The sequence below is a fragment of the Lithobates pipiens genome, unplaced genomic scaffold (genome assembly GCF_037356315.1).
Source record: "Lithobates pipiens isolate NorthernLeopardFrog02 unplaced genomic scaffold, aLitPip1_a1.2 Scaffold_13, whole genome shotgun sequence".
In the NCBI taxonomy this organism is placed as follows: Eukaryota; Metazoa; Chordata; class Amphibia; order Anura; family Ranidae; genus Lithobates; species Lithobates pipiens.
In genome coordinates this window covers 517,124,557-517,150,678 of record NW_027507718.1, presented here as the reverse complement: position 1 = coordinate 517,150,678, position 26,122 = coordinate 517,124,557, and the positions used below count along the sequence as shown (strand labels likewise).

Sequence of the window (26,122 nt, the reverse complement as noted above, 5' to 3'; positions counted from 1 at the left end):
TCCCTTACAACATGAGGGTAGTTGTTTCTAATATTCTCCTGGCAGCAAGATCCTTGGTTTTGTTACATTGGAAAACAGCCATGACCATAAACCTTACGGATCTGACCAACACAGTTCATCAACATTACACCCTAGAGCGAGCATTAGCTATAAATACTTTAAAATGCAAGCAATTTGATACCACTTGGAGTATATGGAGTGCTAAATATCGGAAATCTTAAGTTTTGTTGACATCTCGTTCTCTGTTTATTTTTATACATCTCTGTATTCATTTTGAGATTGTATTGTATTTTATTGCATGATGAATTTTAATCGATGCAGTAGTGTGTGCTAATGTTTTCCTTTACGTTATCACATCTTACTTTGTTTTCTTTTTTTTTTCTTCCCCTTATAATTTGTATTACTTCATGCCCTCTCTCTTTTTTTTTTCTGTATCATCAAAAGTTCAATAAAAACTGAATGATTAAAAAAAAAAAAAAATATAGGGATGACAAAATGAGACAGTGGAGAATTTACTTTATTTTCTTTGAGAATCAATGGGGAGATAGACTGGGTAATAGAGTTGATTTGTTCAGGCAGGATCACATCAGTCACCGCAATTGTTCTTCTAACCTTGTTAGGACAGTTAACTGCGTAATGCCCAGAGTCTCCACAATATAGACAGAGGTTCTCCGAACGTCTTCTTTCTTTCTCCTGAAAAGAAATGGATCTCTTAATTGCATCAACCTGCATAGGTTCAGCTGTGTCAGAATCTGGAGAAACTCTTGGATACTACTGACCAAATTGACTAGCAAAGAAACGCATGCCACCATTACTTCCAAACATTCCCAGCCTCTCCTTCCTCCTTTCTGTAAGTCTCTGATCAACTCGGATACATAGTTGGATGAAGGCTTTAAGATCATTAGGAGTTTCTACACTGGAAAGCTCACCTTTTAACTGTTTAGAAAGCCCTTGACGGAACTGACTTTTTTGTGCGTCTAGGTTCCAAGTGGTATCTGCCATCCAACGTCTGAATTCAGCTGTGTACTCAGCAACAGAGCGTTTACCCTGTCATAAACAATGCCACTTTGCTTAAGCCATAGCGCAGCGGTTGGGATCATCAAAAACTTGATTCATTGCATCCTCGAAAGTCTGAAAATTATTCAGCATGGCACTGTCTTGTTTGATATAGGGGGAGGCCCAGGCTAGAGCTTCTCCAGTCAGGAGGTTGATAACAAACATTACCTTCTGTCTTTCAGAAATGAATGCAGTGGGTCGCATTTGGAAATAGATGTGACACTGGTTAAGAAAACCTCTGTAATTCTGGTGGTCGCCATTAAACTTGGGTGGGTTAGGCATATGTGCTTTAGTATCATCTCCAGAATGTAGATCCAGCAATTACTATGTCAGAGCATGGATCTCTTCATGCTGCTCCTTCACCACACCTTCCAATACAGAGATTTTTTCTTGGTAAGTGACACCAAACTCCTGCAGCTCTGCAATTTGCTGCCTGAATGGTGCCACAGTATTTGCTATAGCGGCCTCCATGTTATTGGCCAGAATATTCTGTCACTATTACGGGTCAGGCTCGAAGACCAATTGCTATAGCAGTTGCAGGACTACCACTAACCAGCAGGATAGGTACACAGGCAGTCACCCTGGCAGATGACACAGGCTCACCTGAGGTGCGGAGTCTAAGTACTAACCGGTTTTCACCAGAGTTCCTGATGGTGGAGATGGATTTAGCTGTGTGTTAGTACCAGGTCGCAGTCCTCAGGATCGCCCCACCAGGAGGTGAGCAAGCCGGGGTTCAGTAGTGGATGAACAGGTAAGAATCCAACAGAAGTGTGGTCAGTAAGCAATCCAAAAGGTCAGTAACGAGTTCTTGCAGGTTGAGTTCAGGCAGAAGTGTAGTCGTGGAACAAACCAAGGGTCGATAACCTGCAGTAGCAAATATAAACGGCAGCAGGGAAGACAGGAGCGAGATACAGGCTGGAGATAGCACAATATTCTGGCAAGGAGGAAGTGCAGAGATGTGGCTTATATCAGGAAGTTCATGGGAGGAGCAAAGAGTTCAAGGTTCAACTGAAATCAAGGTACAAGGCAGGGTTGTCTAAAGGATCTGAGAAAGCACTGTCCAGCATCTCAGATAGCTCAGTGAGAAGATTAATTGCCAGACAAAGCTGAGGTCCCAGGTTCAAGTCCAGGTCCTGACACAGGCAGTGGCCATCAATCACTCCTTGTAAAATGGCGCAGTCCAAAAACAAACCCTCTACTGTATAAATTCAACACAGGAAATTCTGTTTAGTTGTGAGAGGTAACGGCAAATCCCGGACGAGCCCCCACATGTAGCACTGACCCCCGAAGGAGCTGCTGGTTTGAGTTGGGCCTGCACCCTGCTAATAAACCCCACTAACTTGACTCAGCCCCCTTGACACAGCTGTGGTGCAATACAGTACAATATACCTGTATTGACACGTCAGGCTCCACCTGCTGGGGGAAAACAATACTCCACACAATGAGGTACTTAACCAAAATATATTTTAATATAAGTATTGGCAAATAGGTGGCTACAATAATTGTGCTGTCATCCCAACATAACATGACAGAACAATGACTTATGATATAATAATTATAAACAATATAATTACAAGGGAGCTCCCCCTACTTTTATAGCTATGTGTGAGATCTCACTTAAAGTACTCAGTCTTGGTGTTCTTGTTTTCGCTAGCAATGATAATTCATTATAATTTGTAATCCAAGGGTTAAAGTAATGTTATGGAAAGGTCCACCCGTTGGTGGCGCTGTTGATCTCTTGGATTGCAGTACCAGTGTCCACCAGCGGGTGTCTTCTAACACCCAGGGCCTGTAATAAGAGGACCTACCTCCTGGTGGCACTATTGGCCTGGTTTGTAGTACCGGCGTCCACCAGCGGGTGTACTCCGGCAGTGTGGAGCAGACAGCACCTCCTGCGATCAGCTGTTACGTGAGGGTAATCATCAGTAGTCTTATAAATACCCAGCAAGCCCTAACATGCTTGCCTTGGTGTCGATCTCTCCATGTGCCCTGACCTTGTAACCTGAACCTGAACCTGAACCTGAACCTGAACCTGAACCTGAACCTGAACCTGAACCTGAACCTGAACCTGAACCTGAACCTGAACCTGAACCCGAACCCGAACCCGAACCCTGTATCTACCTGACCTGTTCCTTCCTGAGCCCATCCTGGACCTGTCCCTCTTGTCTCCTGTTACCTAAGATCCCTGCTCTGCAGCCCATCCATCCGTCCTCTCCCTCTTCTACTGATTCCCCGGTGTATGACCTCGGCCTGGCTTCTGTTGATGACTTTGGTAGTTCCCATTTATTGTATATATTTCTTGTTGTTGGTGGTTGGTAGTGCACTGTGTGTTTTCACTTTCTTTTATTTATAATGAACACTTTTGTTAATTTACTTACATGAGTTTGGGTTTCCTCTGTGCAGTCCACACAGTCTGGTCTAATAATTGCCTGACAGTACACCAAGGCCATCCCTGACCAGACGTGGCTGCATTGAGGAACCATCCTGACCTGTTAGTCTGCCAATATGGATTTCAATGAAAATCTCGTATTATTCTCTGCTGGCAGAAGAGGATGGTGAATATTGTCGCCAGCTTCTAAAAAGGTGGACTAGTGACCAGCTGATGGAAACCATCCGATCAGCTCATTCCCTGGTGGATCAGGGCTACATGTCATTTGAGGATGTTCAGCCCTTAATCCAATTATGTGCAAAGCCAGCCCTGTCACACTTTCCCGAAGGAAGTGATGATTTTTCTCCCCCCTTCAATTTTGGCCAAGTTGAATCTCTGGTATGGTTGTTAGAGGATGATCCAGCCTATTTCATGGAATGTTATTCCTCTTGTCTACAGCAGGTGTTGTCTGATTGCATCCATTCAGTGCAATCTCTGGTTAGTCAGGCTGTGTGTGAATCAGTGTTTGTTCAACCTGTGCTACAGGCATGGTCAGATCTCCTGCATTTAGCCAAGCCACAACCTTCCAGCCCTGTCATTAATCACCTGCCTTCCCAAGTATCTATCTCCCCTTTGCCTATGGCAACCTCAGCTACAACCCAGTCTACTCCACTTCCTACCAAACACTACTATCCTGTCACCAAGTGTTGCACCTATCCTGCCTTCAATCCACCTGCCTCTTCTCCTCCACCTGTAACAGTCCCACAAAACCCTCCTCCTGCCACTGTTCCTTGGTCTTCCTTTTGCCCAGATACTTTCTTTTCTTACAGCCCTGCACCTACATACAAAGCTGCAGTGGCTAAGTCAAAAAATAAACGAAAGTTCTTTCCGACCCGCACAATTCTGCCAGTAACCCAACCCGCCTCCGCACCAACCAATTGATGTCTCTGCTTGCCAGCCTGATGTTCCAGCTTCCCAGATTGATGTCTCTGCTTGCCAGCCTGATGCTCCAACTTGCTAGCCTGATGCTCCAACTTGCTAGCCTGATGTTCCAGCTTGCCAGCCTAATGTTCCAACTTGCCAGCCTGATGTTCCAACTTGCCAGCCTGATGTTTCAGCTTCCCAGATTTATGTCTCTGCTTGCCAGCCTGATGTTCCGGCTTGCCAGATTGGTGTCTCTGCTTGCCAGTCTGATGTACCGGCTTACCAGCCTGATGTCTCTGCCTCCCAGTCTGATGTGCCGGATTTCCAGTCTGATGTGTCGGATTTCCAGTCTGATGCTTGGATATTGGTGTTCCAGTCTGAAGTGCCCGCTACCCAGTCTGCGGAGTCGGTGCCCGCTACCCAGTCTGCTGAGTCGGTGCTCGCTACTCAGTCTGCGGAGTCGGTGCCCGCTACCCAGTCTGCGGACTCGGTGCCCGCCACCCAGTCTGCGGAGTCGGTGCCCGCTACCCAGTCTTCTGAACCAGTGTCCATTAACTGGCTTGTTAAGCTTGTGCCTGTTATTCGGCTTGCCGGACTAGTACCTGGTGTCCAGCTCGCTGAGCTGGGGCCCGTCACCCAGCCTGCTAAGCTGGAGCCCGTTACTCGGCTTGCTGAGCCAGTGCCTGTGATCCAGCTTGCCCTTACAGTACTTGCTGTTCGGCCTAAGGACTCAGAGATTGCTGCCCAGCTTGACGGCCCGGTGATTGCTGCCCAGCTCAACGGCCCGGTGATTGCTGCCCAGCTCGACGGCCCGGTGATTGCTGCCCAGCTCGACGATCCGGTGATTGCTGCCCAGCTCGATGACCCGGTGATTGCTGTCCAGCTCAAAGACCCGGAGCCCGCTGTCTGCCCGGATGTGCCCGCTGTCTGCCCGGATGTGCCCGGTACCCAGCTTGACGTGCCCTCATCTGTGGTGTGGTTTGAGGCCATTAACTTTGGATAATTACACCTAGTTGGAGCGCCGGAGGCCGCTCCTTTGAGGGGGGTACTGTCATGGAAAGGTCCACCCGTTGGTGGCGCTGTTGATCTCTTGGATTGCAGTACCAGTGTCCACCAGCGGGTGTCTTCTAACACCCAGGGCCTGTAATAAGAGGACCTACCTACTGGTGGCACTATTGGATCCCTGGTCTGTAGTACCGGCGTCCACCAGCGGGTGTACTCCGGCAGTGTGGAGCAGACAGCACCTCCTGCAATCAGCTGTTACGTGAGGGTAATCATCAGTAGTCTTATAAATACCCGGCAAGCCCTAACATGCTTGCCTTGGTGTCGCTCTCTCCATGTGCCCTGACCTTGTAACCTGAACCTGAACCCTGTATCTACCTGACCTGTTCCTTCCTGAGCCCATCCTGGACCTGTCCCTCTTGTCTCCTGTTACCTAAGATCCCTGCTCTGCAGCCCATCCATCCGTCCTCTCCCTCTTCTACTGATTCCCCGGTGTATGACCTCGGCCTGGCTTCTGTTGATGACTTTGGTAGTTCCCATTTATTGTATATATTTCTTGTTGTTGGTGGTTGGTAGTGCACTGTGTGTTTTCACTTTCTTTTATTTATAATAAACACTTTTGTTAATTTACTTACATGCGTTTGGGTTTCCTCTGTGCAGTCCACACAGTCTGGTCTAATAATTCCCTGACAAGTAATTAAAGTTGAGTTAAGGATGATCTTAGTGTAGCTTCCGTAATTATAATACAATACTTGAGATGCGATAGTAAGTAGGCCTTATGCCTGCCTAGTGTCAGTTGCTATACTCCTCTTCCATGGGACTATGGATCCCAGCGAGGCCTGTATATAAGTCTGACTAGGTGCAAAGTTTATTAAACTGTGGGCTGCAACCCGCTCACCAACTGGATCAAAAGCTCATTATGGTAACTTTGGTCCAGTGTTTGCAGCTTGCTTCTATGTCAGCTGGCTCCGTCACTCCATTCCGTTCCGATAGGTGGACCTGGTCTTCCCATGCTCAAACGGGTGTCTCTGGATCTTCCCAATCTGATCACTGTGTCTCTGGCACTTCAGGTCACTCACACAACCGGGCAGGGTTGTGCTCCACAAGGGCAATAGGCCGCTTCCTCCGGGAGGCCTCCTCAAAAGTCCTCACAGGCAGGCCATGTGTTCCCAAGAGACCTAAGATGGCCGCTCGGGCTCATTTTATGTCCTTCCCAGTATGCACTGTCAGAAAGAGTGTCCATGGGTAGCTCACCCGGCATCCTGGGTAAAAAGGTCAACTCTCCAGTGTAAATAACAGTCACTTCCTATACCAAGTTCAATGCTTTGATAAATCAAAAATCATTTAAGTCCACTATCAGTGTTTGGCCGCTAGATGGTGCTAAACACTAAGCCATAGAAATGTTCATAGACTTTCATTGTAAATGCTAACATAATTTAATAGGCAAGGATGCCAGCACTACACAGATATTTAGATATAAGTATGGGGAAATAAAAAATGATAAAAGGTAATGGTAAAAGATAACATTTACCTTTACCTAACATATATATTTTTTCCATTATAGAAGGGATCCAAAATTATTTTTGAATGTTCTTGCTTTGAATTTTGCCATAGACAACATCAACCAGAATCCAGAAATATTACCCAATATCACACTGGGATTTCATGTAACTGATTCATGTATATATAGTAGTATGGCGGTGAGGAATGTTCTAAGCATTTTATCTGGACCACAAAAGACAGTTCCTAATTACTCATGTTCTGGAAAAGACAAACTAGTGGGTTTCATAGGAGATCATTTTTCTGTGACAACTATTCCAATGGCACAAATACTGGGAATCTATGGATATACACAGGTAAGTGCTAATCTTTTATCCTTGACTTCAAATGTATCCTGGGCCCATGCAACACAACATTCTAGTAAAGTAAAACCAGAATGAAAAATAGGCAGTGTATCCAATGCCACAGAATTTAAGGTGATTTACAATTTGCTTTGTGTATAAAAGTTTGCTTCTTGAAAGCCTGAATGCACTCCTTGGATTGTGGACCCTCTATGTGGCACTGGCAAGGCTATGGAAAAGTCTTATTGATGTGGCATCTCCATACTCAGCAGGACTAATAGAATGTGTTTTGTGACTTAATTCTAATGCCGCATACACACGACCGGTCTTTCCAGCAGACTAGGTCCAACGGCCTTCCCGACTGGCTTTTCAACAGAGTTACAACGGACTTCCAAACAAATGGACTTAGCCACACACGAACAGACTAAGTCCATTCGAAAGTCCATTCATTTTGAACATGATGACGTAAGACGGGACTAAAAAAGGACGTTTTCAGTAGCCAGTAGCCAATAGCTTTCCTTGCATCATATTTGGTCCATCAGACCAGCATGCAGACAAACGGTTTTCACGATAGGAATTGAGTCCGTCAGACAGATTTAAAACATGTTCTATTTCTAGGTCCGTATGTGAAAAATGATCGGATTAGTTCACATGCGATCGGATTGACCTAGTCTGCCGGGAAGGCCTGTTTAATTAAAATGTGATGCCTCCGTCAAACAGGTGCAGATAAATTGGTCTTTGGGTGTTGTTGGTGCCTTCACCCAGTAACCTTCTAGAGGTAGTCTTGATGAAAGAAAGAATTGGCCTTGCCATAAAAATTGTACATCTGACACACCTGTCAAACAGTTGCAGAAAATTTGTTTTTTGGGTGTTGTTGGTGCTTTCACCCCATATCCTTCTAAAGGTAGTCTTGATGAATGCAAGAATTGGCCTTTCTGTAAAAAAAATGTGATGCCCTTGTCACACAGTTTTGGAAAATTTGGTCTTTGGGTGTTATTGGTGCTTTCACCCCGTAACCTTCTAGAGGTAGTCTTGATAAAAGCAATAATTGGCCTGGCTGTGAAATATTTTAATTTGACACCCCTATCACACAGTTGTGGAAAAGTTGGTCTTTGGGTGTTGTTGGCTCCTTCACCCTGTAAACTTCTAAAGGTAGTCTTGATGTAAACAAGAAGCAAGCACTGGTGAGGCTACATTTATGTGCACAGGTGAGGCTGCATTGATGGGCACTGATCAAGCTGCACTGAAGGGCACCGGTGAGGCTGCATTGATGTGTACCGGTGAGGATGCATTGATGTGCACTGGTGAGGATGCATTTATAGGCACAGGTGAGGCTTCATTGATGGGCACTGGACAGGCTGCACTGATGGGCACTGATCAGGCTGCACGGATGGGCACTGGTGAGGCTGAATTGATGGGCATTGATGGGCACTGGTGGGGCTGTACTGATGTACATCGGTGAGGCTGCATTGATAGGCACTGCTGAGGCTTCCTTGATGGGCAATATTTTAAATATTGTATTGTTTTTGTTGTTTTTTTGCACTACAAATAAGATATGTGCAGTGTGCATAGGAATTTGTTTCACATGTTTTTCAAACTATAGTCTGGCCCCCCAACAGTCTGAGGGACAGTAAACTGGCCCCCTGTTTAAAAAGTTTGAGGACCCCTGTTCTAGAGGTAGTCTTGATGAAAGAATTGGCCTTGTTGTACAAAATAAAAAGTTGACACCCTTGTCAAACAGTTGCAGAAAAACTGGTCTTTGGGTGTTGTTGGTATATTATACAGTGCCTTGAAAAATTATTCATACCCCTTGAAATTTTCCACATTTTGTCATGTTACAACCAAAAACGTAAATGTATTTTATTGGGCTTTTATGTGATAAACACAAAGAGGTACATAATTGTGAAGTAGATGGAAAATTATAAATGATTTTCAATTTATTTTACAAATGTATATCTGGAAAATGTGGCGTGCATTTGTATTCAGACCCCTTTACTCCCCTAACTAAAATCTAGTGGAACAAATTGCCTTCAGAAGTCACCTAATTAGAGTCCAACTGTGCAACTGAGTGCAACTGAATCTCAGTATAAATACAGCTGTTCTGTGAAGCCGTCAGAGGTTTGTTAGAGAACCTTAATGAACAAACAGCATCATGAAGGCCAAGAAACACACCAGACAGGTCAGGAATAACGTTGTGGAGAAGTTTAAACAGGATTAGGTTATAAAACAAATATCCTAAGCTTTGATAATCTAATGGAGCATTGTTCAATCCATCATCCAAAAATGGAAAGAGCATGGCACAACTGCAAACCTACCAAGACATGGCCATCAACCTAAACTGTCAGGCTGGGCAAGCAGAGTAATAATCAGGGAAGCAGCCAAGAGACCAATGGTAACTCTGGTGAAGCTGCAGAGATCAGCTCAGGTGGGAGAATCTGTCCACAGGACAACGATTAGTGGTGCACTCCACAAATCGGGCCTGTATGGAAGAGTGGCAACAAGAAAGCAATTATTGAAAGAAAGCCATAAGAAGTCCCATTTGCAGTTTGCGAGAAGCCATGTGGGGGAAACAGCAAACATGTAGAAGAAGGTGCTCTGGTCAGATGAGACCAAAATTTATATTTTTTAGCCTAAAAGTAAAATGCTATGTGTGGAGGAAAACTAATACTGCACATCACCCTGAACATACCATCCCAACCGTGAAACATGGTGGTGGCAGCATCATGTTGTGGGGATGCTTTTCTTCAGCAGGGACAGGAAAGCTGGTCAGAGATGATGGGAAGATGGACAGAGCTAAATACAGGACAATCTTAGCAGAAAATGTGTTATGCCGCTTACACACGCTCAGACTATGCAGCGGAGGTCCGCCGGACTTTCTGAATGAGTGGACTTGCCCACACACGCTGACACATGACCTGACTTTCCCAGCGGACTATGGCGGGGGTCCGCCGGACTTTTGAAATGAATGGAATTGCCCACACACGAAGTAAAGTGACAAGACCGGGCCAACGCTAGTAAAAGAGCTGGAAGAAGAAAGCAGAGGCCCAGCAAGAAGACCCAAAGAGCGGGACAAAACCCCCCGAAGTCGGAAGAAGACCCCCGAAGTCAGAAGAAGACCCCCGGACGGCGGCGGCAATGAAGGAGAAAGCCGGGCTCCTCCGCTAGTAAAAGAGCTAGTAAAAGAGCAGAAGATAGCGGAGGAGTCTGGCGAAAAGACCCCCGAAGACGCAAGAAGACCCCCGGAGCTGTCTAATAAAGTATTTTAAAAACCTGTGTTGTGTTTTTTCATTAACACTTTTTTCCCCCCAGGTGAATGGGTAGAGGTACATCGTACCCCATACTCATTCACATAGTGTGGGAGGCCGGAATCTGGGGGCCCCTTATTAAAGGGGGCTCCCAAATTCTGATAAGCCCCCCGCCCGCAGACCCTGAAAACCAATGGCCAGGGTTGTCGGGAAGAGGGGCTTGTCCTCATCAACATGGGGACAAGGTGCTTTGGGGTGGGGGGGCCGCAGTGCCAAAGCACCCTCCCATGTTGAGGGCACACGGCCTGGTATGGCTCAGGAGGGGGGGGGGCGTTCGCTTGTCCCCGCCCCCTTTCCTGACCGGCCGGGCTGTGTGCTCGGACTTGGTTCACCAGAACAAGTCCGCCGGATAATCCGATCGTGTGTACGTGGCATTATAGTCTGCAAAAGACTTAAGTCTGGGGCGGAGGTTCACCTTCCAGCAGGACAATTACCCTAACCATACAGCCAGAGCTACAATGAAATGGTTTAAATCAAAGCATATTTATGTGTTTGAATGGCCCAGTCAAAGTCCAGACCTAATTCCATTTGAGACTCTGTGGCAAAACTTGAAAATTGCTGTTCACAGACACTCTATCCAATCTGACAGAGCTGTAGCTATTTTACAAAGAATGGGCAAAAATGTCACTCTCTAGATTTGAAAAGCTGGTAGAGACATCCCCAAAAAGTCTTGCAGCTGTAATTGCAGCAAAAGGTGATTCTACAAAGTATTGACTCAGGGGGCTGAATACAAATGTACCCCACACTTTCCAGATATTTATTTGTAAAAAAATATGAAAACCATTTATCATTTTCCTTCCACTTCACCATTATGTGCCATTTGGTGTTGGTCTATCACATAAAATCCCAATAAAATACATTTACGTTTTTGGTTGTAACATGACAAAATGTGGAAAATTTCAATAGCTATTAATACTTTTTCAAGGCACTGTATCCAGGTCGTCCCTGCCCTGGATATATTCCTCCTTGCATTGCACATTAAAATAGGGAAGGATTCAACTCTTTCTATCTACCATGTGTGATTTTACCTGAGTATATATATATATATATATATATATATATATATATATATATATATATATATATATATATATATATATATATATATATATATATATATATTGGGAGATGGGTCTAGGGTTGAACTCCTCTATCTACATTAATTGGTTATTCAGCCAATCGTGGAGATCCTTCCTCAGGCTGATGTCTTTATAAGGAGTGTGGTGTATGAGCAGCCGCATGATGTCCATCTTTGTTGTTGAAAGCCTGGTTTGTTGGCAGTCATCACGCCGCATATATGCCTGATATTACAAACATGTGAGTGTATCTCTTTGTGTAATAATGTGATAATAGTTTTAACAATATTACAATAATGGAGTGCTTTTCTTTTATATCTGGCCTGGTGCCGCTCTGAAACTGGTGTGTAAGCCTTTATTGCCGCTGCTTGGTTGCTGGAGCTGTTTTGGGTGCCATCTTAAAGGGGACCTATCTACCTGCCTGAGGTGTTGGATTGGCTTTGTAAAAGGAGCGCATGTTCACCACTCTTATCAGGTGGTTACACTCTATCTGGTAAGCAGCGCATAAGAGTGGAAAGTGAATATTACTGCGCTAATCCCAAGTAACTAAAAAACAAGCAGCTACATAAACAATGTGACAAACATAAATAGATCTCTAGATAATGTAGCGTAACCAGTGAAACACAAATATAGTGATATAAGTAATGAAAATACAATGATGATACTGAAACCTGGCTTGGCTTATCGCTCTCCACATTGCCCTGTTTTTACTTTCCTGATCACATTTTTATCTTTGTACTTGGATTTTTAGAAATAAATTACCTTTTTTGATCTGCATTATGTGGAAGCATTTTCTTTCTCCACATATTATTTCAACGTGAGTGGCTCCGGTATCCGGTGGATTTCACCATCCTGATCCAGCTTGATGTTCCCAAGATTGGAGGTCCATTTGGAGGTTTTTCATCCCTTCCTTGGATTCCATCCTGGAGGTCCTGGTCCCTTTGGAGTTCCATACATTGGCCATCTGTGGCACCATGCCTGTATGATTCCATGTCGCTTATATTGGAGTCCACCAGTTCCGGTAAGGGCACAGGCACTTCTTTCCATTGTTGAGGATGCAATATTCTTGATGCTCTTCATACCGAACAGTGTTCAGTATTTGGGTTCTTCTGTCCCTTCACTTCCCTGTGGTGGATTATTTGGCCCATATTGGACTACATTTCATACATTTTTTTCACTGGTTTAATTCACATTTCCAGTATTTGTATGTTCTGGTTTCCACCCAACTATGCCTTATTTTTTCACATATTGGACATTCTGTATATTTTTTATATATGTTTTATTTGTAGTCAGAGTCTTCAAGTGAGAAATGCGATATTCCTAAGAACCAAGGCCTGAGGTGTGCCATGGCCTAGCTGGTCAATATGCCTAAATAGAGGGCATACCTTGAATGTAAGAATAAGAAAATACTATGAGTATGTATGAAAGGCTTGGGAGAAACGGATGGATGGGAACCCAGGAACACTGATAATACTGGCCCTGACAGAGGAGGAGGATTAAATAGCCCCTTCACACTCCTCCCACAAATACAGACTGGCCTCCGGCCAGCCTTTACACTTGTAGTCAGAGTCTTCAAGTGAGAAATGCGATATTCCTAAGGTGAAGAAGAGAAGGTAATGATCCAACACGTATAATAGCATGCGCCCGGATGGCAACAGTAAGTATCCAGTAAGTATCCGCTGTGACAGGAGAAACCCACCGACTCCTGACTTGGCGATGAGAAGGAACCCCCATAGAACCTGCAAAGCTACCCAGAACCCAACTCAACCTCCTGTGAAAGATTAGATTGAGCCTGATGCCCGAGACAACACAGACATGAGAATGAACTGCTTGTGAATGAGAGGATACGTGGGGGAAAGGGAGCAAGGGCTGGCCCGAGGAACCCCTGCAAATGATGGCTGAGAAGATCGAAATACTTCAAATGGACACCAGAGAAGTAGCTCAGTGAAATGCCCCCCCAACCCCTGGCCTACCCATACTTGGTAAGGGGAAGTGAGAGGGTGAGTGCAAAAAGACTACTGGCAGGAGTGCGAAATGCTGGCTACCTGATGGATGTGATGGAGTAAGTGGATAAGGCCCATGCGTCATGGCAACAAGCATAGTCAAACATGGACAAACCATGCCAGATACAGAACACTGGTCCCACCTGATATGGTCGGGTCATGCTTCAGCCTGAGACCTAACAACTGAGTCTGAATCCTGAAACGAGGAAGGAGGACCAGACTCCATCCCAGTGAAATGAGTCCCATGGCATGATACAGACATGCCCAAAGTGACTGAAACCTCCCTACCTGGAACAGGTTGGGGATCGGAAAAGACGACTGGACTGACATCCCTGAGCAGTACTCCAGGCAACATCCTAGACAAGATCAGAGCCGAGAGTGGAATCCAGAATCATGATGACGTTTGCCCAAACCTACCACCTAAGGACCGTCAAGGGGACGTGGCTTAGCACACATCCTGAAAGAGACTATAAATCCCTGGGCAGTAACCAGGGCCTCTATGCAACAGGACGTCAACTGAAGAAAATCGACGACTGCTTCTGACCCAAGGGTGAGCCCAGTGACGAAAAACAACATCTGCACCAATCAACTAGCCCCAACAACGGGCAGGGCTGATGGAAGTGAGTACAAGCATGGTTGATATCGGTATGGATGCCAAGACGGCCCAACCTGTGAACACAAACTAGAAAAATTACAGACAACCAGACATGAGAACAACAATGCCCCTCTGTGCCTACCTAAGAATGAGAACTAGAGCAAGAATGTCAAGACCACTGCGCGTAAATTAACCTGATGAAGGACCCCCCCCCCACCCATGTGTAAGTAGTAAGTGAGCCAGAGTAACCTGCAGCGCAAAGACAGGTAATTAACTGAAAACTCAGGGCTAGTGTACCCACGGACCGTGGTGGGTAGTCGTATAGGTGTGGTGTATGAACATGCATCATATGACGTATGGAATACGGGCGAGAAGATTGTGGACAACAATCATTAACAAATGAAACCTCAGCCCGTATGGATCTGTAGACGTGACAGATCCTGACATGTGAGCCCTAGCTAACTGCCTCAGGTACAACATGAACACAGATACAATGAAACATGACAACCAACAAAGATGAAAACAGCTACCGGAGTATGCCATGAGTGAACAATGCCCCTCTGAGAAACGCTGAGGCCGAACACTGAGGCTGAACACTGAGGCTGAACGCTATGACAGAAATGCTGGGGCAGAAATGCAAGGACAGCAACGCTGTGACAGAAACGCTATGACAGAAATGCTGAAACTGAATGCTGAGACAGAAAAGTAATGACAGAAACGCTATGACAAAAAACGCTATGACAGAAAAACACTATGACAGAAAAACACTATGACAGAAAAAACACTATGGCAGAAATGCTATGACAGAAATGCTATGACAGAAATGCTGAGGCAGCAATGCAATGGCAGAAATCCAGGGGCAGAAACGCTATAACAGAACGCTGAAGCAGAAATGCCGTGACAGAAATCCTGGGCAGAAATGCCATGACAGAAATCCTGAGCAGAAATGCCATGACAGAAATCCTGGGCAGAAACACTATGACAGAAATACTGAGACTGAATGCCGAGACAGAAATGCTGAGACTGAACGCCGAGCCAGGAAATGCTGGGGCAGAACACTATGACAGAAATGCTGGGGCAGAAAATGCTATGACAGAAACACAGAGACTGTACGCCGAGACAAGCCGGGGCAGAACGCAATGACAGGAATGCTGCGGCAGAATGTTATGACAGAAATACTGGGGCAGAACGCTGACAACACTGGCCCTGACAGAGGAGGAGGATTAAATGGCCCTCTCAGACTCCTCCCACAAGTACAGACCGGCCACCAGCCAGCCTTTACACATAACTTTACACATTGGATTGGTTTTAGTATCACCATTGTATTTTCAGCACTTATATCACTAAATTTGTGTTTCACTGGTCAGTGCATAAGAGGGAAGGGTGTCACCTGGCTTTCTTAACCACTTCGCGCCTGCGCTATAGCCAAAAGACGGCTACAGCGCGGACGCTACCTGCCGGGAGGGCATCCCTGGATGTCCTCCTGTTTACTTCCGCAATGCGCGCTCCTGAGAGCGTGCATCGGGAAAGTTCTTTGCTGGCCGTGTCCCTTGGACACAGCCAATCACAGATCGCTGTAAACGGCCAATCACAGCAGCTGTTTACAGCGCGATCGGCGTGTCCAATGAGAGATGATCTCATATGTAAACATATGAGATCATCTCTCAGTGCCACTCTCCCTCCTCACACAGAGACACCGTGTGAGGAGGGAGAGATGAACGGCTGCAGCGGCCGTAAGTTCCACAAAAAAAACATAAAATAAACTGCCATCTGCCCCCACTGCCATCTGTCCCCACTGCCACCTCTGCCACCTGTTGTCAGTGCCATCTGTCCCCAGTGCCACCGGTTGTCAATGGCACCTGTCCCCAGTGCCATCTGTCCCCAGTGCCACGTATAAGTGCCATCTGTCATCAGTGCCACATCAGTGCCACGTGTCATCAGTGCCACATAGTGCCATCTGTCATCAGTGCCATATCAGTGTCACGTGTCATCAGTGCCACATATTAGTGCCATCTGTCATCAGTGCCACGTATCAGTGCCATCTTTCTTCAGTGACAGCTGTCAGTGTCACGTGCCATCTGTTGTCATCAATGTCACGTATCAGTGCCATCTGTCATCAGTTTCACGTGTCATCAGTGCCACATATTAGTACCATCTGTCATCAGTGCCACGTATTAGTGCCATCTGTCATCAGTGCCACGTATAAGTGCCATCTTTCATCAGTACCACATATTAGTGCCATCTGTCATCAGTGTCACATGTCATCAGTGCCCCATATTAGTGGCATCTGTCATCACGGTTGTGGGATCACTGAAATCTATACTTCTGGGCCTATTTTTGCACTTTGATCACTTTATATAAATATTATTTCACTCTATGGACTATTGAAGTTCAATTATTATTTGATTCTGTCCAAAAAATCTGCGCTAGTTGAAGATGTGATATAAACAATTCAATAACCATTAATTATTATTATTATTATTATACAGGATTTATATAGCGCCAACAGTTTGAGCAACGCTTTACAATATGAGGGCAGACAGTACACTTACAATACAAATCAATACAGGAGGGATCAGAGGGCTTTGCTCGTTAGAGCTTACAATCTAGAAGGGAGGGTCAAGTTGAAACGAAAGGTAATAACTGTGGGGGATGAGCTTATGGAGAAAATGAAAATACAGTTGCTAGGTGAGGGTAGGGTAGGCTTCTCTGAAGAGAAGGGTTTTCAGGGATCATCTAAAAGCTAACAAAGTAGGAGATAGGCGGACAGATTGAGAGAAGGCATTCCATAGGATTGGAGAGGCTTTGGAAAAGTCCTGGAGGCGAGCATGGGGGGAGGTGATGAGGGAGCTATAGAGCAGGAGATCTTGAGAGGAATGAAGAGAACGAGTAGGTTGGTATTTAGAGACTAAGCTAGTGATGTAGCTGGGGCAGAGTTGTGGATGGCTTTGTACGTAGTTGTTAGTATTTTGAATTTAATTCTTTGGCTGAGCGGAAGCCAGTGGAGGGATTGACAAAGAGGAGTAGCAGACACAGAGCAATTGGTAAGGTGGATGAGTCTGGCAGCAGTGTTCATGGAAGTGATAGACTATGTTGTAGAGGTAAGCCAATGAGAAGGGAGTTGCAGTAGTCGAGGCGAGAGATGACCAGCGAGTGAATTAAGAGCTTTGTTGTGTCATTGGTTAGAAAGGAGCGTATTTTGGAGATGTTGCGGAGGTTGAGGCGGCAGGATTTGGACAGTGATTGGATGTGTTGCTTGAAGGAGAGTTCAGAGTCCAGGACTACACCTAGAACCCTGGCGTGTGGGGATGGGCTTATGGTTGTGCCATCGATTTTGACAGTGAGATCAGGGGAAGGGGCATATGGGGGAGGAAAAATTATAAGTTTGGTTTTGGATAGATTGAGTTCGAGGAAGGGGAGCAAGGAGATGGGGTGTAGGTTGTTAATCCCACAGTGAAGTAATTATTGTGATAAAAATATTAAAGTGTACAAAGTCCACGTGAAGGAAAAATAGTAAAAAAGACCCTCATCAGCAAAAATGATCTTTAACCACTTAAGCCCCGGAACAATTGTCAGCCACATGTCTTTAGTAAAAAAAATGTCAATAAGCGTATATTTATTGGTTTGCGCAAAAGTTATAGCATCTACAAACTAGAGTACATTTTCTGGAATTTACACAGCTTTTCATTTATGACTGCCTATCTCATTTCTTGAGGTGCTAAAGTGGCAGGGGGGCAGTACAACCCCCCCCCCCCAATAACCCCATTTTGGAAAGTAGACACCCCAAGGAAATTGCTGAGGGGCATGTTGAGCTCATTGAATATTTTTTTTGTCCCAAGTGATTGAATAATGACAAAAAAAAAAAAAGTTTACAAAAAGTTGTCACTAAATGATATATTGCTCACACATTGCCATTTGCACCCCAAAATAAATTCTGCTGCTTCTCCTGAGTACGGGGATACCACACATGTTGGACATTTTGGTAGTCTATCCGCGTACGGCACCCCAAAAACCAATCACTGCCTTCAGGATTTCTAAGGGTACAAATTTTTGATTTCACTCCTCACTACCTATCACAGTTTCGAAGGCCATAAAATGCCAAAAGCTATTTACTAAGAGGCATGTTGAGTCCATGGAATATTTTATATTTTGCCACAAGTTGTGGGAATAATACAAACTTTTTTTTTTTTTTGCACAAAGTTGTCACTAAATGATATATTGCTCACACATGTTATGGGCATATGTGAAATTATACCCCAAAATACATTCTACTGCTTCTCCTGAGTACGGGGATACCACATGTGTGGGACTTTTTGGGAGTCTAGCCGCATACGGAACCCCGAAAACCAAGCACCGCCTTCAGAAAACGCTACCAAAAAAAACTGTTAGCGATCGCAGGGATCAGGCCTGACTCTGCGAACGCTGCAGTTATGTGTTTAGTGTTTTGTAAGTGACAGTGATCGATCGATACTGCACTTGGGTGGGCTGGGCGAAGGGGCAAAACACAGGTGCTAGCAGATATCTGGGCTGATCCCGCTAACAATGCGTTTTTATGGAACCCTAACCTGCTGGGGACGCTAGTATAGATCTGATCAGATCAGATATTGATTTGTTCAGATACTATACCACTACGGGAGGTGTATGCTTTGCGCGTGGGTGTTAGCGGTACTGGCACTAACCTAGCGCTGCCTGGGGCGACGCAGACCCTATCTGACCCTAAAACCTAATTGATATCACCCGCCGGGTGATCAGGAGGTTAAACCTTTATTGGGTAATAAATGGTGGGTGCCCCGATGCTATAAAAAGCAAACTACCTAACCAGTGTCACCCGTAACACTTATACGGTGATCACTGGTGAAAGGGTTAACTAGGGGCAATCAGGGGGTTAAAACCTTTATTAGGTAGTATATGGGGGTCCCTGACGCTATATAAAAACCTGACAGGGAACCTAAATAACGAAATAACTAACTGGCTAACCAGTGTCACCAGTGACACTTATACGGTGATGGCTGGTGAAAGGGTTAACTCTAGGGGCAATCAGGGGGTTAAAACCTTTATTAGGTAGTATATGGGGGTGCCTAGCGCTATAAAAACCTGGCGGTGAACCTAAAAAATAACTAGCTACCTAGCAGCACCAGTGACACTAATGCAGCGATCAGAAAAACAATCGCTTAGTGACACTGGCAAAAGGGGGTGAAAGGGTTACCTGTGGGGCAATCAAGGGGTTAAACCTTTATTGGGGGGGTAGGGGGCTACCCTGGACCTAACACTAACTGCCCTGACACTTTTTACAGTCACAACTGACACTAAATGCAGTGATCAGTAAATAAACGATCACTGCAATCAGTGACACTGTGACTGGGGGGGGGGGGGGGTGATCTGGGGGGGGGGGTGATCAGGGGGTGACTGGGGGTGAAAGTGTGCCTATGTGTACCTACGTGTCAGTGTAGTGTTGGTGCACTTACTATGATGTCTTCTCTCCTCGCTGTCCGGTCAAAAACACCGCCTCTAGGAGAGTGACATCATTTCCTAAACACAGGCAGGGGAAGCTTCTCATTCGCCAGGAGCGATCGCGAGGGGATGGCCAGAAACCAACGGCCATCCCCTCATCCCGGATCGCTCCTGAAGTGAAACCGACCGCCGCAGCCAGTGGAAGGGGACTCCCCACCCGCTGGAAGGCAGGCATGTACGGGTACGTGCTTGTGCCTGTCCGTGCCATTGTGCCAACGTATATTTACATGGGGCGGTCCTTAAGTGGTTAAAGTTCCCGAAAACCAACATAAATGGGAGCTTCTTAAGTGACACCCACCACCTCAGTTAACAGGAGCGCTTACTGGATCATATAGACCTATTGCTAGAAAGGTCAACCAAGCTTTGGTAGTAACCCTCGATGGGAAGCTGTAAACAGATATGCCCTCCTATGGTCTCAGACACCCGTCACTTATTGCCAGCCATATCACGTGCCGCGGATTAGGGTATATAAGGAGAGAATGCTCCAATAGTGTAAAACAGTATAAACTCTTTATTAAAATATTTAGATTGCACTTACATGATTCATGTGCAAAAATCACCGGCAAAGAAACAGGAACAGTCCACCCGCGCTTCCGGGGTCAGTGGGGACGCAGTGATGTCAGCACGCAGCCTTGCCCGACATGGTTTATTAAAACGAATGTCTTCCATGGTGCCCCTATGTAGATTCATTGTCAAGCACTGCTGGACCTGAAAATAAAAAGCTCTCCCCTCGACGAATGCCTACTCCGCCAGTGACAGTTCTTACATAGGTAAGGTGCGGGCCACCTGCTGACGTCACCTGGTGGCCCTGCCCTTTGTGAGATTACTGACCAGTGCAGTCACCAAGCAGAGTAGGCATTTGGCAGTCAGTCTTTGTCACGGGCTGAGCTTTTTTTTCAGGTCCAGTGATGTGTTGGGCATCATGATTGACAATGTTTCTACATCAGGGAACATTGCTTTATTTTTTTTTTATTTTTTTTTAATAAAGGACTTGTCAAAAACACAGTGCATGCGTCACTTTACAGGCAGATTAAGGAAGCCCCCAGATCCCAGCCCCCCCCCCCCCCATGTGAATGAGTAAGGGTACATTGTTCCCCTACTCATTTACTCATTCACCAAAAAAGTGTCAAAAATAAAGAAAAACAGTAGACGGTTTTTGACAAGTCCTTTATTAAAAAAATGTAAAGCAGTAAAAAAACAATGTCCCCCGATGTAGATCCATCATCAATCACAGCGCGACACCACTATCGGAACCGAAAAAAGAAAAAAAACACTTTGCCGTTAAGGAATACTAACCGCTTATTGCTATTTGACAGCTCTTATATAGGTAAGGAGTGGGGCCACCGAAGCCTGCGGTAGGCAGTTATCCTTCGTTGGCTGTGGAGCTTTTTTTTTGTTTTTTTTCGGGTCCAGCGGAGGCGGCATCGTGATTGATGATGGATCTATATCGGAGACATTGTTTTTTTATTTTTTAATATTTTTTAAATCAAAACTTGTCTAAAACCTGTGTGCGGTTTTTATTTATTTTTTACACTTTTCTGGGGGAATGAGTAGAAGTATAATGTACCCCTGTCAGGGCTGGGCTCAGCCCTTCCTTCTCAAAGCTGGCCACTCAGCTGTCGGCTAATTGCCAGCTCCTATCTCTCCACAGTGACTCACCTGTTGATGATATCCTGCTCATCAGTCCTACCTACTTAAGCCGTCCAGCTCAGATGATCTCTGCCTTCACCTTGGTCACATCTCTAGAGAGGCTCTTCTGTGTTTCTGTTAAAGACTTGCTTGGTTGACATTCCTTCTGGCTCAAGATCCTGTTCGCTGTTCCACTATGCTCATCTCTGGCTCCCTGACATTTTGGCTTGTCTGACTATCCGTTCTGGTTCCTGAACTCTGGCTATGTTTTGACTAAGTTTACTCAGTTTACCTTTTTTTTATTGTTATTAAACAAGTTCGATTTAACTGTACTTCTGTCTCAGTCTGATTCATGGTTTCTGACAGTAGGCGAAGGCCATGGAATCAGAAGATGCAGTCAATCCACTTGCCGGTATAAAAAAATTTCCAGATTGGAAGAGCAGGATTACTACTTGGATCAGTTTTCCAATGGCGTTACAAATGCTCCTGAGTCACACACCTGGACTCTCCCACTGTGGCTGCTCCGGTACAACCTGTGTTGCAGGCCATCCCTGCTGCTGCTCCAGTCTCTGTGCAGGCACCCGCCTCGAGTATTACCTCTATAAGAGGTACGTCTGGTTCTGCTCCACTTCCCCAGTGATTTGGGGGCAATCCAGTCCAATACAAAGGGTTTCTCAACCAGGTTGAGATATACTTTGAAATGTTGCCCCAGCCATTTCCCACGGACAGAAGCAAAATAGGTTTCATGATATCTTTGCTTTTTGAGAGAGCCTTGGCCTGGGCAAACCCTCTATGGGAGAAGCAAAAACCTGTTGTCTTGAGTTACCCTGAGTTTCTGGCTTCTTTTAAAAGGGTATTTGACGTTACCGCATGCTCCCCTTCGGCTGCCAAGTGCCTCATGTCCATCAAACAGAGTACGAGAACTGTTGCCGATTACGCCATTGAATTCCTTACTCTGGCAGCAGAGGTTGCTTGGAACAATGAGGCTGCTTTTGCTCATGGTCTCTCAGATACCATCAAGGATGAGATAGCAGCCCAAGATATACCCACTGAGCTGGAGAAGTTTATCAGGTTTGACTCAGAGAAAGACTCCCTTTTAAGGAGCACTTGCGGAAGCCTCCTGTACATTTGCTCCAAACTTTGCATTCCCACCCTTGCCTCCCTCACCTCCCATGCCTCCTGGTACAGAGTCGGTCTTTGAAGATGAACCCATGCACTTAGGCTTCACACGTCCGCAGATGAGAGAACCCTTAGGAGGAGGGAGAAATTGTGTCTTTATTGTGGACAGGCCGGTCACTTTTTAAAGTCTGGTCCTACCCGTCCAGGGAACGCCCGAACCTTATGGTCCTGTCACGGACAGACCTTAAATGGCGTTGTTTTGTCCCCAATTATGCAGAAGGATAAGCCCCTGGTTTTCGGTTACCCTTTCTTGGGACCTGAAGGGTCTGGTATGGATATTTAGGGGGACCCCCACGTCAATTTTTTTTAAAAATTTGACACGGGGTTCCCCTTAATATCCATGTCAGACCTAAAGGGCCTGGTAATTGAATTTAGGGGAACCCCCACGCTTTTTTTTTTTTTTTTTTTTTTAATCAATGAATGAATGAATTGTCGGCTAATACAGAGAACACTCATTAAGTGTTCTCTGTATTACGGGGAGCCGACAATTTAGCCACAAGTGATTTTAAAAGACTTTTTTTCCTGCACAAATGACACTTTGTGCAGGGACAGTTCTAAGCACCAGAAACATGTGCCCCTTCACAGGCATACTATAGATACCCCCCAGCTACGAAATTTAAAGGAATATTACACTTTTATTGTTTCACTTTAATCATTATTAAAATCACTGCTCCTGAAAAAACGGCCGTTTTTAAAACTTTTTTTTGCATTGATCCATGTCCCCTGGGGCAGGACCCGGGTCCCCAAACACTTTTTAGGACAGTAACCTGCATATTACCCTTTAAAATGAGCACTTTAGATTTCTCCCATAGACTTGTATAGGGTGTTCCGGCTTTTCGAATTTGCTGCGAACAGCCCAAATTGTTCACTGTTCGCTGAACAGGCGAAAAGGCAATGTTCGAGTCGAACATGAGTTCGACTCGAACTCGAAGCTCATCCCTACTGGTGATGCTTTCTTCTTTGTGAAAAAGAAGAGTGGTGAACTGAGACCTTGTATTGATTATAGGGGTCTCAATCGTTTTACAATTAAGAATGCCTATCTGATTCCGTTGATTACGGAGTTATTTGACCGCCTCAAGGGAGCAACAGTTTGCACAAAGCTTGATTTGAGAGGGGCATACAATCTCGTGAGGATTAAGGAGAGCGACTAGTGGAAAACTGCATTTAATACCAGAACAAGCCATATTATTACCTCGTAATGCCTTTTGGCCTATGAAATGCCCCAGGAGTTTTCCAGGAATTTATTAACGATATCCTCTGAGATTTGTTGCAGTTATGTGTGGTGGTTTATCTCGACGGTATCCTCATATTTTCCAAGTCCCTGGAGGGCCACCACACAGATGTCTGTCACGTGCTTCAGAAACTAAGAGAAAACAATCTCTATTGTAAATTGGAGAAGTGCAAATTCCATTGTGAACAGGTTAAATTCTTGGGTTATGTCATTTCCACTGCTGGTTTTTCGATGGACCCAGAGAAACTTTCAGCAGTCCCACAGTGGCCCTGACCCGTGGGTTTACATCCTCTGCAGCATTTTCTTGGCTTTGCCAACTATTATCAGAAGTTTATTCATAATTTCTTGTCTCTGATCAAGCCCCATGACCAGAAAGGACGGTATCCCACAGAGTTGGTCTCCAGCATTCATTAAGGCCTTTTAAGAGTCTCAAGACTGCCTTTGTTTCTGCTACTGTGTTGGCACATCCTGATCCTATGTTACCTTTTATCCTTGAGGTTGATGCTTCTGAAACTGGAGTTGGTGTGCTTCTGTCTCAACGTCTTACCTCTGAGAGCGCTATGCATCGTTGTGGCTACTTTTCCAAGAAATTGGCACCTGCGGAATAAAATTATGAGATTGGTGACAAAGAGCTGTTAGCAATAATTTTAGCCTTGAAAGAAAGGAGACATCTCCTCAAAGGTACAAATGTGCCGGTTCTCATTCTTACTGACCATAAGAATCTCACATTCTTGTCTGAGGCTAAACGCCTCTCTCCCAGAAGGGATGGGCTCTTTTCTTGTCTAGTTTCAATTACATTGTCTCATTCTTACCCGGTACTAAGAATGTAAGGGCTGATGGTTTGTCATGACAATATTCCTCCACTTCCAAGATGCAGTTGGTTCTGGTTCCTGTGATTCCTCTTGATCATATTCTGGCTATGGTTCGCACCAGTCTCACTTCTCCTTTGGGTGACAAAATTCTTGCCACTCAGGTCCATGCTCCTCCTGAGAAACCTTGTGATCGCTGCTTTGTCCCAGAGAGTTTACGTACTGCTTTGCTCCAGACTTACTATTCTCCCAAGGCTTCTGGCCACCCTAGAAGGAATCAACTTTTTTGGGCCATTTCCCAACAATTCTGGTGGCCTAGTCTACGTGCTGATGTAGCCGCCTTCATAGCCACTTGTTCCGTGTCTGCTCAGAGTAAGACTCCATAACACTTTCCAGTGGGCCTCCTACAACCCATACCCAATGGAGAGAGGCCCTGGACCATTGTGGAGTTACCCAAATCCCAGGGCAACACAGTTATCCTTATGATGGTTGACCTGTTCTCGAAAATGTCCCATTCTATTCCACTTAAGAAGTTGCCCACTTCTAAGGAAATGGCTTCCATTTTTGCTCGGGAGATCTTTCGCTTACATTAGCTACCCAAGGTGATTGTCTCGGACAGGGGTAGTCAGTTCATGTCCCGGTTCTGGCGAGTCTTTTGTGCACAGTTGGGAATTCAGCTTGCTTTCTCCTGTCAGAAGAGGGGTACTCACCGAGGCCAAGATGCAGAGAGTGGTTCACTCTTGCGACTAAGCGCACTCCACCCCTGGAGATGGTACAGAGGATGGAATGCACAAAGAGGCACAAGCTACCAGCAGGATGCCCGGACTTGTGTGAAGGTCTGCAAGGGACTGGATAGCTGTGCAGGATAGGTCTTGGACCCAGCAGGTAAGTAAGACAACAAATCCAGAACAGGCTGGGAAGCCAGCAGCAGAGACAAGTCTGTAGGCAGGCTAAAAGGAAATCCAAGAGCAGGCTGAGGGTCAAACACAGGAGAAAGCAGGAAGTCCAGGAACAGGCAGGAGGTCAGGGCACTGGAGATGGGAGACAACCCAGAAACAGGCTGAGGTTCAAGGTACAGGAGACTGGAGACAAATCCGATTACAGGCCAAGGGTCAAACACAGGAGGTATGCAGAGTCCGTAAAACAAGCCAGAAGTCAGGTCCCGGAGAGAGTCAGCATAGGTCCAAACAATCTGGGTCACAACAGATATACGATCAGCGGGAAACAAGATCACAGGGAAGCTGAGAGACGAACTAGCAATTTGTCTGAACAGCCAGGTAGCTTTTATAGACCAGCAGGGGATAAATGTTATGCGTGCGTTAGTGCGCTGGCATGCGCGCCGTTCAGCAGAGCCACGAACGTGTGTTTACCGAAGCGCCGTTCCGCCGCGTATGCGCGCAGGTAAACAGTGAAACTGACGGGGCTGATCTTCGTTTCTTCCCTGACATCTTCTCTGCGTATCACCCACAGACTAATGGGGCCGCAGAACGAGTCAATCAGTCCTTGGAGCAATTCCTATGTTGCTATATTTCTGACCATCATAACAACTGGTCAGACCTCTTACCATGGGCAGAGTTTGCTCACAATAGTGAC

The 26,122-nt window shown here is 45.6% G+C and overlaps 1 protein-coding gene across 1 annotated transcript in view; it reads left to right on the top strand.

The window, feature by feature from the left end:
* LOC143975928 (uncharacterized) overlaps positions 1 to 26,122 on the top strand; it is a 92,327-nt gene that overhangs the window by 13,584 nt on the left and 52,621 nt on the right. Inside the window, exon 5 of the mRNA XM_077478461.1 lies at positions 6,965 to 7,206. Coding sequence (XP_077334587.1) covers positions 6,965 to 7,206 — 242 coding nt within the window. The remainder of the gene's footprint in view (positions 1 to 6,964; positions 7,207 to 26,122) is intronic.